Source organism: Archocentrus centrarchus, chromosome 3 (assembly GCF_007364275.1).
Source record: "Archocentrus centrarchus isolate MPI-CPG fArcCen1 chromosome 3, fArcCen1, whole genome shotgun sequence".
Taxonomy (NCBI): domain Eukaryota; kingdom Metazoa; phylum Chordata; class Actinopteri; order Cichliformes; family Cichlidae; genus Archocentrus; species Archocentrus centrarchus.
The window spans coordinates 34,425,744-34,440,944 of record NC_044348.1 but is presented as its reverse complement, the minus strand read 5'-3'; the positions used below and the strand labels follow the sequence as shown (position 1 = coordinate 34,440,944).

Below are 15,201 nucleotides of genomic sequence, written 5' to 3'. Positions count from 1 at the left end.
GGTAAGTGCTATGCCAAATATCAAATTTATTACTCAGTAATTGGGGTTGATCTTGGCACAAATTGTTGCTGCTAACTACAATGAATAATTCATAATGATTTTTTTTTTTTTTGGGAAAATAGAACTATGCAAATGGACTAGCAAATTAAAACTGGGAACCAGCAACACAGGTATTTCTTTCCAGCTATGTCTGTCCTCCCATGAAAATAAATTAGTAATCATGATATAGCCAGTTGTAATATTAGGAATTTGCATAACTGTTGGTTACCAGACAGACAGGTGGGACGGTGAGTGGACAGACAGACAGAGAACTAGGAAATTAAATTACCCAGCAGAGAGTTAGATAACAACATCAACACAACTTCCCCACTAAATATGAAGCTACAGCCAGCATTTAGCTCAGAACACACGGAAAGAAGGGTAAGCAGCTGGGCAGCCCAGGTACACATACATTTTTTATAATGTAGAAGAAAAAAAAGGTGTCAACTCTTAAAGGCCTTTACAGGCACTTATATACTGTAGGTATAATACTGTAGGTACTAGGTTGGCTCATTTTAGAAATAGACTCAGGAAAGCTATTTCCACACTTGTATCCACTCCTAACGTTTAGCTGAGCGAACTGTCTACTGGATGCATAGCTCTGTCTTTATTAGGCTGACATGAGAGTGATAAAGATCCTCTCATTAACTCCGCAAGAAAGCAAATAAGCTAATTTCCTAAAATGCCAAACTATTCATTCATTAGCTGCGACATGCGGCCATGAAGAAGCAGTGGTCCACAGAGGTCAGAACTCAAACAAAACACATACAGCATCTAATGACTTCATTAATGACCCGCAAGTAACTATGCAAAGAAATGTGGCAGAAATTATATATGCATATTTCAGATGACTATCACAACCTTTCTACATTTATTAGAATTAAAAATGTGCTTTTACAACATGATTGCATCCCCGTGCTGCTGCATTAAGCTGTTGCCTGCTGCAGCTTTTACTCAACGTGAACAGCTCAGCTCTCAGGTAATATATCCTTTTACATTTTTGAAGCCAGACGTGCACTTTTAGAACCTGCCATTTATCCCTATGGCTTCTGCCTCTCAGGCACATCACCTCAGTCTAGCTGCCAGCTGTAAGCTTTTATGCTGCAGTCTCCAGGGCTTTGGTTATGGAAATAACATTGTATTTCTTTACTAGCCAGACCTTGTCTTTGATTATTATTCCACCACTCTGTAGTGGAGCCAGATAACCAATTCACCTGTTGTCCTTAAACTGGACTCCACTAGAGCCCAGTGCAACTGAAATCATTGTATTTGGTCCTAGAAATGTTAGAAACCAAATATTTACTTTAGACGGCATTACCTTGGCCTCTATGAACACTGTGAGTCATTTTTATCAGGATATGTCCTTATCAAACATAAAACAAATATATAGAACTGCTTTCATTCATTTCATTCATTTCTAAAATGAGAACCATCCTTTCTCAGAGTGATGCTGAAAACTAGTTCATTTATTTCATTTCTTCATTTATTTATTACTGCTAGGGTGGACTATTGTAATTCATTATTATCAGGCTGTCCTAAAAGCTCCCTGAAAAGCCTTCAGCTGATCCAAAATGCTGCAGCTAGAGTACTGACAGGGACTAGAAAGAGAGAGCAGATTTCTCCCATATTGGCTTCTCTTCATTGGCTCCCTGTTAAATCTAGAATTGAATTTAAATCCTTCTCCTCACATACAGGGTCTTGAATAATCAGGCCCCATCTTATCTCAAAGACCTCATAGTACCATATCACCCCAACAGAGCACTTCTCTCTCAGACTGCTGGCTTACTTGTGGTTCCTAGGATACTTAAGAGTAGAATGGGAGGCAGAGCCTTCAGCTTTCAGGCGCCTCTTCTGTGGAACCAGCTCCCAGCTTGGATTCAGGAGACAGACACCCTCTCTATTTTTAAGATTAGGCTTCAAACTTTCCTTTTTGATCAAGCTTATAGTTAGGGCTGGATCAGGCGACCCTGAACCCTCCCTTAGTTATGCTGCTATAGGCCTAGGCTGCTGGGGGTTCCGATGCACTGAGTATTTCTTCTTCACCTCTTTTCACTCTGTTTATACCCCACTCTGCATTTAATCATTAATTATTATTAATCTCTGTCTCTCTTCCACAGCATGTCTTTTGTCCTGTCTCTCTCCCCTCAGCCCCAACTGGTCTCAGCAGATGACTGCCCCTCCCTGAGCCTGGTTCTGCTGGAGGTTTCTTCCTGGTTGATTGTTGGGGTTTCTTTTTAATACTGTAGAGTCTTTACTTTACAAAAACAGACACCTCAAGGTGCTTTATATTGTAAATCGGTGCTATATAAATTAAATTTAATTGAATATAGCAGAAAGGTAAATTCCTTTTTTTTAAAATTTGACATCTTTTTGGTTGACATTATTGGAGTACGACAGATTATAATTTCCGCATTAACTTTACTACAGCTTCCTTTAACAAACAGCTAAGCTCAGAGAATCTTGGCATCCTCTTTTAGTGTCTGCAGCTGAATCAGACTTGGAAGCAAATCGAGCTGGTCTGTGTCACAAAACAGGAAGAAGCTGCTGCTCTTCCTGAACAAATGATGCTAAAGCTTTCAGAGAGTCTGGCAATGACAGATGGAGGAAGGAGTGAAAAGTCTATTTAAAAGAAAATCACATCTGTCATGTTTATCTTCTGCAAAGCCAGGCAGTGGGACTGAGGACAGTAAATTACAGTATAACAAGACTTGAGATGTAATGAGAAACAATACCACAAAAGGATGTCAAGTCTGTGTAATAAGCAGTGCTGTGCAAGTTCAAGCTTCACAAGAGCTACTTCACACTTCAGTTCACACATATTAAAATTAACTAGCTCACGTTTATAGTTTACAATTGGCAATTTTGAACCAAGTTCACAATCTCAAAAATAAACTATGTCACTATGTCCATTTGGTATGATTTTTCAATGAGCCGTTCTGACCCATTCTTTCCATACAGCCCCAAACACTGCTGAGTAAATGAATTACTCCATACTATAACAGCATCACAGAGATTACTTTTAAAGCCTAAGACAAACATATAAGAGTAGGCTATCTTTTACCACTCAAACAATGTGTCATAAGGTAAGACAGCCTAAAACATATCAGTTTATAAGTGTATGAATTGGAAATGATTTCTAGATATAGATATGGTCCAGACAATGTAATGCAGTCTGTCACTTCAGTTTATTTGCCAGTATGACTGATGACTTGGTTTTTCAGACTTAATGGAAACAATCTGCATAACATTGTGAGAATCTTGGTTTTTGCTTGGAATCAATAAACATTCAATTTCCTTTCTGAAACTCACTAAAATGTTTACATGGACGAGCTTTATTAGTGATGCTGGTAGCTGCAGTTTCTCATATGGTTAAACTTTGTACGCTGCAGTGCCCACACCACTTTCTTTAGTTGCAAGCACATAAACCTATAGCAGAACATTATTTTCCTATGATTTATTACACTCTCCCTTCAAATGAACACAATGTCAGCTTTGTTCAGTGCTTGAACCTTAGATGCAAAAGATTTAGTTTGTTTTATTCTGTGTTACGGAGCCTTTTTACACAGCCCTGAAGATACTAAATAACTGTACATGTTTTAGTTTGTTTGAACTTCACATTTTGCACATCGAGTACACATTTTCTTGTTTTCAATTCAAATCACTGCATTTAATTTTTTTTTTAAACACTTATATTTTAATAAACTACAAACAGTTCTGATAAGCCATTGCTTATCGATTGGTACCAAATATTCCCAGCCTCTTCTCTGCTCTAACGCTGTACATCAACTATTCAACCAGAGACTTCTGCTGGTGAAAACTATCCATCGCACATCTGACAGCGTCCGAAGCTAAGAACTGACATTTGTACAAACTGCAGTTGGCAAACTGGTGGTGGTGAAAGATCTGCACTTAAAAATCGAAATGTGAGATGAGGAAACTTAAACTGACTGTGTGTGTTTCTCTGCACCGGCCATCACAGTTACAGGAAATAAGACCTCCTATTACAGCAAATAAGAAGAACAATCCTAAATGCCTCTGGAAGCTTAATAATTGCAGGGACAGCATGGTGCAGACTTTTACATGTTGGTGTTTCTAGTGGGTAAAGAAGCCGAACAGTTAAAGCTGGTAAAGTCTGCTCGGTGATGCTGTTTAGCTGTGGTGTAATAGCTTGATGAAACCATAGTCTCTCTGGATGACAAGCTGATCTTTGTCTTTTTCTAAGTCAGAAAACTAAATATAATGAAAAAAGCCACAAAACAGTGCCTTCACATCAGGTTTGTGTGGGCTAATGCAGCCAATCATGCATGCATACTTACGGTGCATGCATACACATGTGTGCATAGAAGACCAAGTGTGTGCTATTTATGCTCTTTGAAGGAACAAATGGATGCAGACTGTTTCATCTCAATAAACAAAAGATGAGTAACATATGCAGCTAACAGGCTTCCCTCACTGCCATCTGTCTGGAATGTTATTCTGGCAACCCAGAATGCACAATAATCACAATGTTGGATTTTGTGGGGAATGTACAGTGTGTGTGTTTCTGAGATGGGTGTATTTTCATGACCAAACAGCCTAGAAATGCAGTTTATTTTAGCCTTTGTGTTGACACACTTTTTTGTGTTTATCTGTGTGTCTTTGGCTTAGCGGAGAGTGGCAGAAATCTGGAGTTCTCTTGATTAAAGCCAGCTGTTTCTCTTCATTAACCAAAATCCCATGCATGCGCACACAGATGCACACACTAAAGCGCAGACACACATCAGAATCTAAATTCCCTAGAAAACAGTTCCAGGACGAAGCAGAGTCGGTTCTCGGTATTCTGAAATTAAAGTTGTGTGAACAAAGTTAGTTTGAACTGTTTGGTTTTCTGGTGTTCATTTTCCACCTCTAATAATTCCACCAAGAACTACCAGAAAACTGAAAATGCTCAAGATGGTAATAAACTTTTTACTCTTTACACATCCACAAGCCACTACTTAAAGAGATTATATAAGTATGTCAATGTTGTTTATTGATTATTGAAAAACCTTTTTTCTACTGTAGTATATGAAAATTATTCAGCTGTTCATTCCAGTAAATCACATATGAACATAACTCAAGATTCAGTTCAGTTTTACTTTGTCCCACTTACTTTTAAAATTAAGTAAAAAAATCTTCTAATAGTAGTACTAAAAAAAGAACTTCCTTTAATATGAGGTGGGTCTGTGCAGCTCCTCGTCCATTTTTGCTTTTTGTTTATTTTAATTAGCAGCAGCTCATAGGCCAATACACACACCCCCCATTCCACAGCTTCACCCACAAGTAAAGGAAGCCAAACGTGGAACACTTCGATCTATTTGGAAATATCTGGAAAACAACATTATTTCTGTAGCTTTGCCTCTGAACATCACCACAGTGGCTCAACATGTGGCTGAAGTTCAGACTTTCAGTTTAAATTATAGGTTTTAACAAAAGTATTACATTACTGGTTTTGGAATTACAGCCATATTTATATGTAGTTGGCCATTTTTAGAGACCCAAAGAATAATTGGACAATTGACTGACAAGCAGCTTGATGGGCAGATGGAGCCTGTTTCCTTTTCTTTCATAACAAATTAAGCAGAAAATCTGGAGTTGATTCCAGCTGTTGAACTTGCAGTTTTCACTGGAACTCACTATGAGCTCCACAGCGATGTTCATGGAGGTAAAATAGATGATGCATTCTTAGAAATGATGTGGCCTGCTCAGCAACACCAAAATACCTGAAAGAGCACAGAAGAAAACTAAAGTAGCTGATGCTAAATTATTAATTTATTAAGGACCCCTTACCACCCCTAACCCAGTATTCAAAAACTATCTGCTGATTACCATCCCCTACACTGACAGTACACTGGTTATATTGTCTTTATACTGACTGCATACAGCTGGTATTAAAGGTGGAAATCAGTGAATGAATCTCAGCATCATCAGCTTAAATTCAAACTCATCTCTGCTGCACTGATGTAACCTGTAACTGTGACCATGAACACCACAGCTGCTCTGCACCAGCCCAGCACAGAGGTTCACTGTCAACTCACCACAGTACTGCAAACTAACCTGTTTATCCTGCACTAAACTGCAGTATTTTCATGCAACCTTTGAATAACACAAAATTAGTCTACCTCAGGTTTTTTTTGCAAAAAATTTCACAATATGAAAAAAACAACTTCATTATATACAGACCCAAGATATGATTAAAAAAATAATAATGGCATTACATGTAAGCCATAAATTTCCAGTTTATCAGATACCACTGAGCAGTCCTTCCCTTTAAATCTAACCTCTCTCTTTCCTCTCCTCTCCTGTTCTTACATCTTTCTCCACCTCTGAGTGAAGTTGTCTCATTCTTTTCTCTTCCTGGAAAACACATCAGCTGGACCTTTAGCATTAACAGATACACTGTGTGACAGACTGCACACAAACACTTGTTTGTGTGTGTTTGCTGATATTTGCTGAGCTGAAATCACCTGCCACTTTCAAAGCATTGCTTCCATTATGCTCGCTCCTCTTCTGTACAGCAAGCTAGATGTTGAAGTACGGCGACCACAACATCTACACCACAAACGCTGCTCCAGATCATTCCGGCCCACTTTAACCCCTATAATGATGCACAAATTACATATGTTTCATCTCTTTGTATGCGATTTGATGATGTTCATGGGTTCCAGACTGCAAGGTTAAAAACAATCCTATTTAAAATGATGTTTGGCTGTCCACTTACTTTTGATCTGAAAAGGGTTCAGTACGCATAAAAATGACTGTAAATCCTTAACAGTTAATGCAAAATGTGTGTTAAACCCCTTGGATTAAAACTGAGAGTCTGCACTTCAGTCACATCTTGATTGTCTCTACAAAAGCAGATTTTAAATCTGAGGCAAAATTACAAAAAAAAGCCCCACATGTTTGATTTGGCAGTTTTATGCTGGATGCCCTTCCAGACCAAAACCCCAGAAGGGATTTACGTCTCTGACTGGAATTGAACCAGCGACCTTTCACTTGCCAAGCGAATGTGTTAACCAATTACAAATAAATTAATTAAGTAAGTTATGTTTCAATATTAGTGTTAAAACATTCACACACATGAAAAACATACACTATTGATGCCGTATTCAAAAAACAAAATCGATAAATATGAGAGCTTATGGTGATTGGCTGAAAACCTTATTTGTTTTTTCAGGGGCATTTTTCCCTTTTTGGCTGATTTGGCAGCAGTTTGGCAGCAGCTGCTAAATTATAATCATTACAGGGTTACTTTCTTTGATTAGATTAAATAAGTGCAATGGTATATATTTCAATCAGACAAAATCCAATATGACAAAACAAATATGTGAATACGCTGAAGCTGATTCAAGCATGGAGGATATTGTAGCTTAACTGAGACAGGAGAAAATCAGCAAGTGAAAAATACAGTGGCATGTTATTCAAAAGAAGAAGCTATGAAGACAGAAAAGGAACTTCTGCGTGACTAACCAAATTAATCATTTGACTAATTAATCAAATTAATCATTTCATTAATCATTATGCCAACAGGAGTCAAAGAACAGCCTCATATTGGCTGTTTTAGAAAGGACGTTAGAACCTTTGGGGAAAATTAATGGGCTACTCACTTGGTGCTCTTATAGGGATTGGCACAGTATTAAACGACTTGTGAAAATGAGGGGCTAGGGATATGAAACTCAAACCCACACACGGTTTATGCTGGGAAAATAAAAGCAGCGACCGGTATTATCTTGTTTGAAATGAAGAGCAGCTGTGCATGGAAAGGAAACCAGTAAAAAGGAAAAACCTTTGTGAAGCTTACTTTTGTCACAGAGGAGGACACGGCACTGACTCTTATTCATTCCCTGGAGATTTACCCTAATCTTAGCCGTGGCTGATCCATGAACATCCACCACAAAGAAAAACAAATCACACAATGTGATTGTGAGAACTGATTTGTTTGCTTACACACACAACATGAGTAATACTAGCAGACACACACTTAACACTGTCGAAGCTCAGCAGCACTTGTGAAGCGGACCACAAATGCTATGTCAGATCCTGACACAACCCCCCCCCCCCAGAAAAAAAAAACACGTCTGCCTCTCGAAGAATCGTGTCAGAAGCTTTCTCCCTCACAGTCTTAAACTGAGCCTCCACTCAAACCTAAATCCCCGGAGTGAGAGTGAAAATAAGAACGAGAAAGTAAGAGAGCAAAGGGGGGGGCGACAGAGAGACAGACACAGAGAATGAGATGGGATTACAGGGATAATGCGAGCAGATGGAGGGAGGTCGTGGCTCCAGCAGGACTCTCCACTCCAAACGGATTAAAAGACTTCAGCCGAGCCACCAACAACTGAACTGATGATGCTTGAGACTCTGAGGTGATCCAGCCTCGTCCCCCGCCGCTAAGCCCAGAGATGAAAACTTGCCGTCCTTTAGCATGAAGCAGTAAACCCTTAGATCTTGGTAATATATTTCGAGCCCCCTCTTTTCTTCCTCTCCAATCAAACTTATAAAAGCTTTTTTAAAACTCGTCCATTTAGGCAACATTTACGATGACCCTCTTCTTAAAATTTGCTTTAACCTTCATTCTGTTGGAGCAAAACCAAATTCAAACTGAATCACCCAAACTGCTGTAGTAATGCTCAGAAGGGGATCTGATCACATAAGATCAACATGTGATGTTGATTAATCTTCAAATACGCTAAGCCATTTAATATATGACTTATCCTTATTGTTTCTGGCTGCGCCGCACATTAAAGTGTTTTCTATGCAATAAACTTTTCATTTCATAAAAATAATGCCTTCTGTCGCTGCCTCTCATACATACTGTTTACATCTTTTAAATAAAAATGAAACATTGCTTTGTTTCATTCTTCCTCCACCAATTTGTTCTTGACAAGTGGTTTTTTTTCTACCTGTCTCTCTCTCTGTGTGTGTGTGTGTGTGTGTGTGTGTGCGTGTGTGTGTGTGTTTGATTCCTGCTAATTTGTGAAAAAATATAACATCTTCTCTGTGCCTGTCAGAGAAGATGAAACTAGTTTAACTTTTGACAGACTGCAGGCGAAATAAACATCAGCTACTAACACATTTCATCAGCCAGCGAAAGTTGTTCTGCGTTCTTTAATTTAAAAAAGTTTGGATACCTACAAGAACGCGTTGAAAGTGAACGCCAAGACTCCCAAATGAACAGCTGAGCAGAAATAATGAACCCGGCAGCAGCTTTAAAGAAAGAAAATGATATATCAAGACCATCTTTTACAACACTGATTGCATTAAATGCAGGTAATTTAAACATTTTGATTAACTGATTACCGCATTCTGAGGATTTCATTCAAAAATTTAATTTATATGTTACCACAAGACACAGAACAATTGAGATAGTTCTTGACATAAATCTATATACAGAGAAGCAGCACAACAGTCTTTTCTCCCTGAAGCATGGAGTGCAATCGACCTGCTACTCAAGATAGAAAGACTTCCCAGACATCAGCTCATGTGCAAAATGTTAAATAAACAATGATGCCAGCATGATACAAACAATTTTTAAGAAAACATGGCATCGGCTGAGCTGAGGTTATACCTCTGCTTTCTGTGTGCATCTGGCTGTGAGACAAGAGTGCAAGAAATGTTTAAAAAGGGCAAAATGTTAAAGAGATACTACAAAAATATTTAACTTGATCAAAATTTTACTCTTACAGACTATATTATCAGACATCTCACACACCAGCATTCTCTTGTTAATTATAGTATGTCACTATGGCTGTTTGTATTATTTGGGTGAATTTTTATTGATGAACTCATTTTAAAATGCCTTTAACAGACTTAATGTTTTTCTTTTATTTTCTTAAGTGTTGGGACCAAATTCATGTCAAGGAGCAGTGGAGACCCCTAGTGGTTAAACTAAATTTACTGGCACTACACTGTTAAAATGTTTAGTTATTGAATAAAAATGTTGTGTGCACAGATTTTGTAGCACTGCTCTGTGAACTTTTGTAGTATCTCGTTGCAGCCATTTGTAAAAGGCCCCTGTGCATTTTCTTCCTTTCTTATCTGGGGCCGGGTCTCAAGGGGAGCAGCCTGAAACCCAGACCTCCTTCTCCCCAGCCACCTCCTCCAGCTTATCCAAGGGAAACCAAAGCATTCCCAGGCCAGCCGAGAGATCTATCCAGCGTGTCCTGGGACTGTCCCGGGGCCTCCTCCTGGTAGGACATGCCTGGAACACCTCACCCAAGTGGCAACCAGGAGGCATCCTAGTCAGATGCCCACCAGCACAACCACTGACAGCTGAAGCGACTTACACTGATCACCTTGTTGCATTAAAATAAGAATGCAGTGAAACTTTTGGTTCCTGGCACATAAAAATGGCTGCCTCACTTGCCAAAACCCCGTCGCCCTGCCTCAGCAATGGTACTCCCCCACAGGAGGATTTGGCCTGACCAATGACAAAAACTGCTCAAGACCAGCTCAAGGAATCAGACAAATCACTCAAGGTGTCTCCCCAGTCAGATCAAGGAACTGTGATATTCACTGGAACCAACCCAATCCATCAAGGCCTCACCCTGAAATTGATGGGACTCCAAGGATCAGATGCCAACTTCGCAGTGCCAGACACTGCAGGACACTGCAGGACACCCATGTTACTGTCAGAAGAGGGTAAGAGGTGCTTTGGCAGCATGAAGAAGACCTGCACAATATTAGGCAAGTGGTTTTAATGTTTTAAGAAAATTTGGTTGCAACTGGATGTCTACCTTAATATAGTTGGAAATTAGCTTGATTTGTGTTTTAACAATGACTGTGTGACTATAAAGGCTGGTATGTTATACTAGCTCTCTGAGGTATATGACCAGCACATGTGTATGGATATGCATTAATTAGACAATTAAAGCATGGAGACTAATTGAATCTCATGTACACATGACAGCATGTGATATAGTACAGTCAAAAGTTTGGAGACACCTTTTAATTCAGTGGTTTTTCATTATTTAAAAGTTGTTTGCAGTGCAGATTAATACTAAAGTCATCCAAACTATGAAGAAATACGTACTGTATGGAATTATTTAGTAAACAAAAAGTGTGAAACAAACCAAAATATGGTTTATATTTGAGATTCTTCAAAGTAGGCACCTCTTGCTTAGATGACAGTTTTGCACATCTTGGCATTTTCTCAGTCAGCTTCATGAGGCAGTCACCTGGAACGGCTTTCAGGTATCAGCTGTGACTGTCAAGAGTTCATTTCTTGAATTTCTTGCCCTCTTAATGTGTTTGAGACCATCAGTTGTGTTGTGAAGAGGTAGAGCTGGTAAATGTAAAATTTTGAAAGTATCCTGAAGGGCAGTCACAAAGACCATTAAACATTATGATGAAACTGGCTCTCATCAGGACCACCCCAGGAAAGGAAGACCAAGAGTTTCCTCTGTTGCTCAGGATCAGTTCATCAGAGTTATCAGCCTCAGAAACCACAAGTTAACAGCAGCCCAGATAGGAGTCCACCTAAATGCTTCGCAGAGATCAAGTAGCACACACATCTCAACATCAACTGTTCTGAGAAGATTGTGAATCTGGACTTTATGGTCGAATTGCTGCAAAGACACCACTTCTAAGGAAGAACAACAAGAGGAAGGAATGAACATCAGACCAGAGGAAATCTGTCTTTTGGTCTGAGTCCACATTTGAGATTTTTGGTTCCAAACACCATCATGTCTTTGTAAGATGCAGAAAAGGTCAGCGGATGCTTCCTACATGTGTAGTTCCCACCGTGAAGTATGGAGGAGAAAGTGTGATGGTATGGGGGTGCTTTGCTGGTGACACTGTGATTTATTCTAAATCCAAGGCACACTTAACCAGCATGGCCACCACAGCATTCTGCAGTGACATCTGGTTTGTGCTTAGTGGGACCATTACTTGTTTTTCAACAGGACAATGAACCCAAATGCACCTCCAGGCTCTGTAAGGGCTATTTGACCAAGAAACAGGGTGATGGAGTGCTGCTTCAGACGACCTGGCCTCCACAATCACCCGATCTTAACCCAACTGAGATGGTTTGGGATGAGTTGGACTGCAGAGTGAAGGCAAAGCAGCCAACAAGTGCTCAGCATCTCTGGGAACTCCTTCAAGACTGTTGGAAAACCATTTCAGGTGATGACCTCATGAAGCTGATTGAGAGAATGCTGAGAGTGCAAAGCTGTGGTCAAAGCAAAGGAGCCGACTTTGAAGAATCTGAGACAGATTTTGGTTTGTTTAACTTTACTACATGATTCCTGATGTGTTCCTTCATAGTCTGAATGACTTCAGTGTTGATTTACTGTACAATTACAAGGAAAAAACAAAACAAACAAACAAAAAAAACATTGAATGAGAAGGTGTGTCCAAAGTTTTGACTGATACCGTAAACTGTGTGTGTTTTATATATATATATATATATATATATATATATATATATATATATATATATATATATAAAACACACATACATACATACATACACACACACACACACACACACACTTGAATATATATGTCAGTATTTTAGCACTAAAATCAAAGAATTCTGTGTCTGTTTTGATGTTTTCAAAGGGATATTGTTATGACAAATAGCCAACATTGTGTATAGTTACTGGCAGTATAAATTAGCGCTGTGTGCCAGGAGCAGGCTCAGCTTATTTTCTGCATCAGGATAGCTCACATTACCAACACCAATAGGTCACATTGATTGGGTCTCTTCTCCAGTCAAATGCTGTTAACTGGTCTTAAAGGAACAAATGGGTTTCCAGTAAATTATGAAAGCAGACAGAAAAATAAATACGCAGTGCAAACTCAATATTTGTATGTACATTATATATATATATATATATATATATATATATATGATAATGTTTTTCACTCTGTACTCTGATCTTCAGTTCTGTTATATTCAGTTGTGTGTTTAATTCATTTACATATGCATTTATTAATATGAATCTGGCTGCTTGTTAACTTTCAGTCTAGCTGCTCTGCTGTATCCGCAGGTGATAATTAACCTGTTGGTACGATGGCCGTTACACGACTTGCCTCTCCCCTGACATCCTAGCATCTGTTGCTGCTGGCAGTGGCACCAGACACATTCATACAGCCCTGATTTATCCAAACACATGAATCATCATGAACACTGAGGAATGTCACCCAGTTTAATGGCCATTGTAAACACAGGGCACTTTGACACTGCTCACTGTAAGCTTTGTCAACACAGTTTCAAAGTCATTCGGCTTTAGCATTTCCATGTGGCCTCACATGCATTCAGTGTTTCTGAAAACTGAGGTTGCAAGGTTAAGTGTTTACTGCAACAAAAGAGCAAGAAACCTGTCAGAGCTGACTGACTACAGTTCAGTAGAGTTCAGTAGCTTTTGTGTGGAGTTTATATAAACGTGTTTGGCTTTCCTCACACCCCAAAGAAACTAAGCAGATGACCTTCTACCAACGTCCAATACTCTGATCTCAGGATGATTAACACCCTGACCCTTGTTTGTAATTTTCCAAATATCCTAAGAAACAAAAATCACTTCAAACCGAGCATTTTTCATCGGAGAACTTATAAAAACAGCAATGAATTACATCTAAGTTCTGTGCAAAGACACACTCCATCTCCGTGCGTATTTACGCATGCAACACCACGTGACATATTCGACCAAATAACAACATCATGAAATATAATAGAACAGGAAACATGTTACTCGTAAGATTCAGTACAAATTATGATGTTTGCACCACTTGTAGCACAGGGAATGCGCACGCAAACCGTCGTATCCAATTGCTGCCTCCCTCTCCCCTTGTCTCACTGCCACACATTCACAGACCGGGCTGCTCACTCACACACGTGCACTTCGCCTTTTGCTCACCTCTTTTATCCTGCACTCTGACGGTGATCTCCACTAGAGGCTCAGTCTCTCGGTCCAGTTTCCGCGTTATGACTATGTCCCCGGTGTCCCGGCTCACGCTGACCGGTGAGCTCTCCACGTCGGGCTCCACCAGCTCAAACGTGCCTGACTGAAACCTCACCGGGTTCAGGTTCATCACCACTGAACCGATCCCTGCATCCTCGGACACGTTGATTAAAACTGGGCTGTCTGAGTCCAGTACCGACCTGGACTTTCGCGCTAGTACTTTCAATTGCGATTTCAGTTTACCTTTCCCCGGTTGGGGATTCGGTGAGGGCGCCACGGGCCACTGCCGCGGATTTATCTCTACTGCTATGCCATCGCTTGTGCGGGGTGGCCACCCCCGATCCCGGGCAAATACTTCAAATTTAATCGGCTCTTCCAGACCGAGGATGGAGTCAACAAGGAGGATGTCACCGGTTTTGGGCACCACGTAGAAACTCCCGTTTTTGGGCAGAGCAAAGTAGATGAGCTCGGCGTTCTTGCCACTGTCATCGTCCCGCGCGGTGACCGTATAGATCGCAGTGCGGAGCGCAGTGGCATCGTCTAGGCTCAGTTTCACGTCGGCTCCGGGGAAAGTGGGCTGGTGGTCGTTGGTGTCCAGAACGTCCACCTTGATGGACGCCACCTCAGCCACTAGTGGAGACGCATTTTCCTCTTCCCGGGAGAGTTCCGCGCATTGACCACAACACAAACCCAGACCCAGTGCATATTCAGCACGCTCCTCTCTGTCCAAAACCCTCGAAGTCTTCAGTAAAATATGTCCCCGTTTGTGGTGCCCAAACACACGGAAATTCTCGTTGCCCTCTCCCAGGAGTTTAAGGTGCGCTGCCGCTGAACCGGGTTCCCCGGCACCGCACAGCCTTTCCGAGTTGAGTCGCTTTAATGGGACGCTCAGTCCGTTGACCCGGCAGCCCGGGGAAGAGTTCTCAAATACATGACCGTGAAAGAACGGCACCTGCTCCACGGTCCTATTCCCGAATGCGCACGAAATAAAAAATGGTAGAAACGCGACCCAAATCATGACTGGATATCTCTTTGGCTCCACTGCACTAACGCGCTGGTGCCTCACATAAATCCATGAGTGCTCCTGTGAGATGTGCCTCCTCTTGCCCACTAAGATGCGAACTTTCAGTAAATTGTAGCGCATATATTTGTTGGCACCATACTTCAGCTTGATGCAGGAGAACTTTGTCTCTACGCGTTTGTGCTGCGCGTCCTTCTTCTCTCCTGCTCTCCTCAGTCTGCC

General features: G+C 40.6%; 1 protein-coding gene across 1 annotated transcript in view; it reads right to left on the bottom strand.

The window, feature by feature from the left end:
- The window catches only part of LOC115778226 (neural-cadherin-like), a 319,537-nt gene extending 304,537 nt beyond the window's left edge, over positions 1 to 15,000 (bottom strand). The window contains 1 exon segment of the mRNA XM_030726290.1: positions 13,914 to 15,000. Within this exon segment, the coding sequence (XP_030582150.1) occupies positions 13,914 to 14,976 (1,063 nt within the window). The 5' untranslated portion in view covers positions 14,977 to 15,000.
- Positions 15,001 to 15,201: the final 201 nt, after the last annotated feature.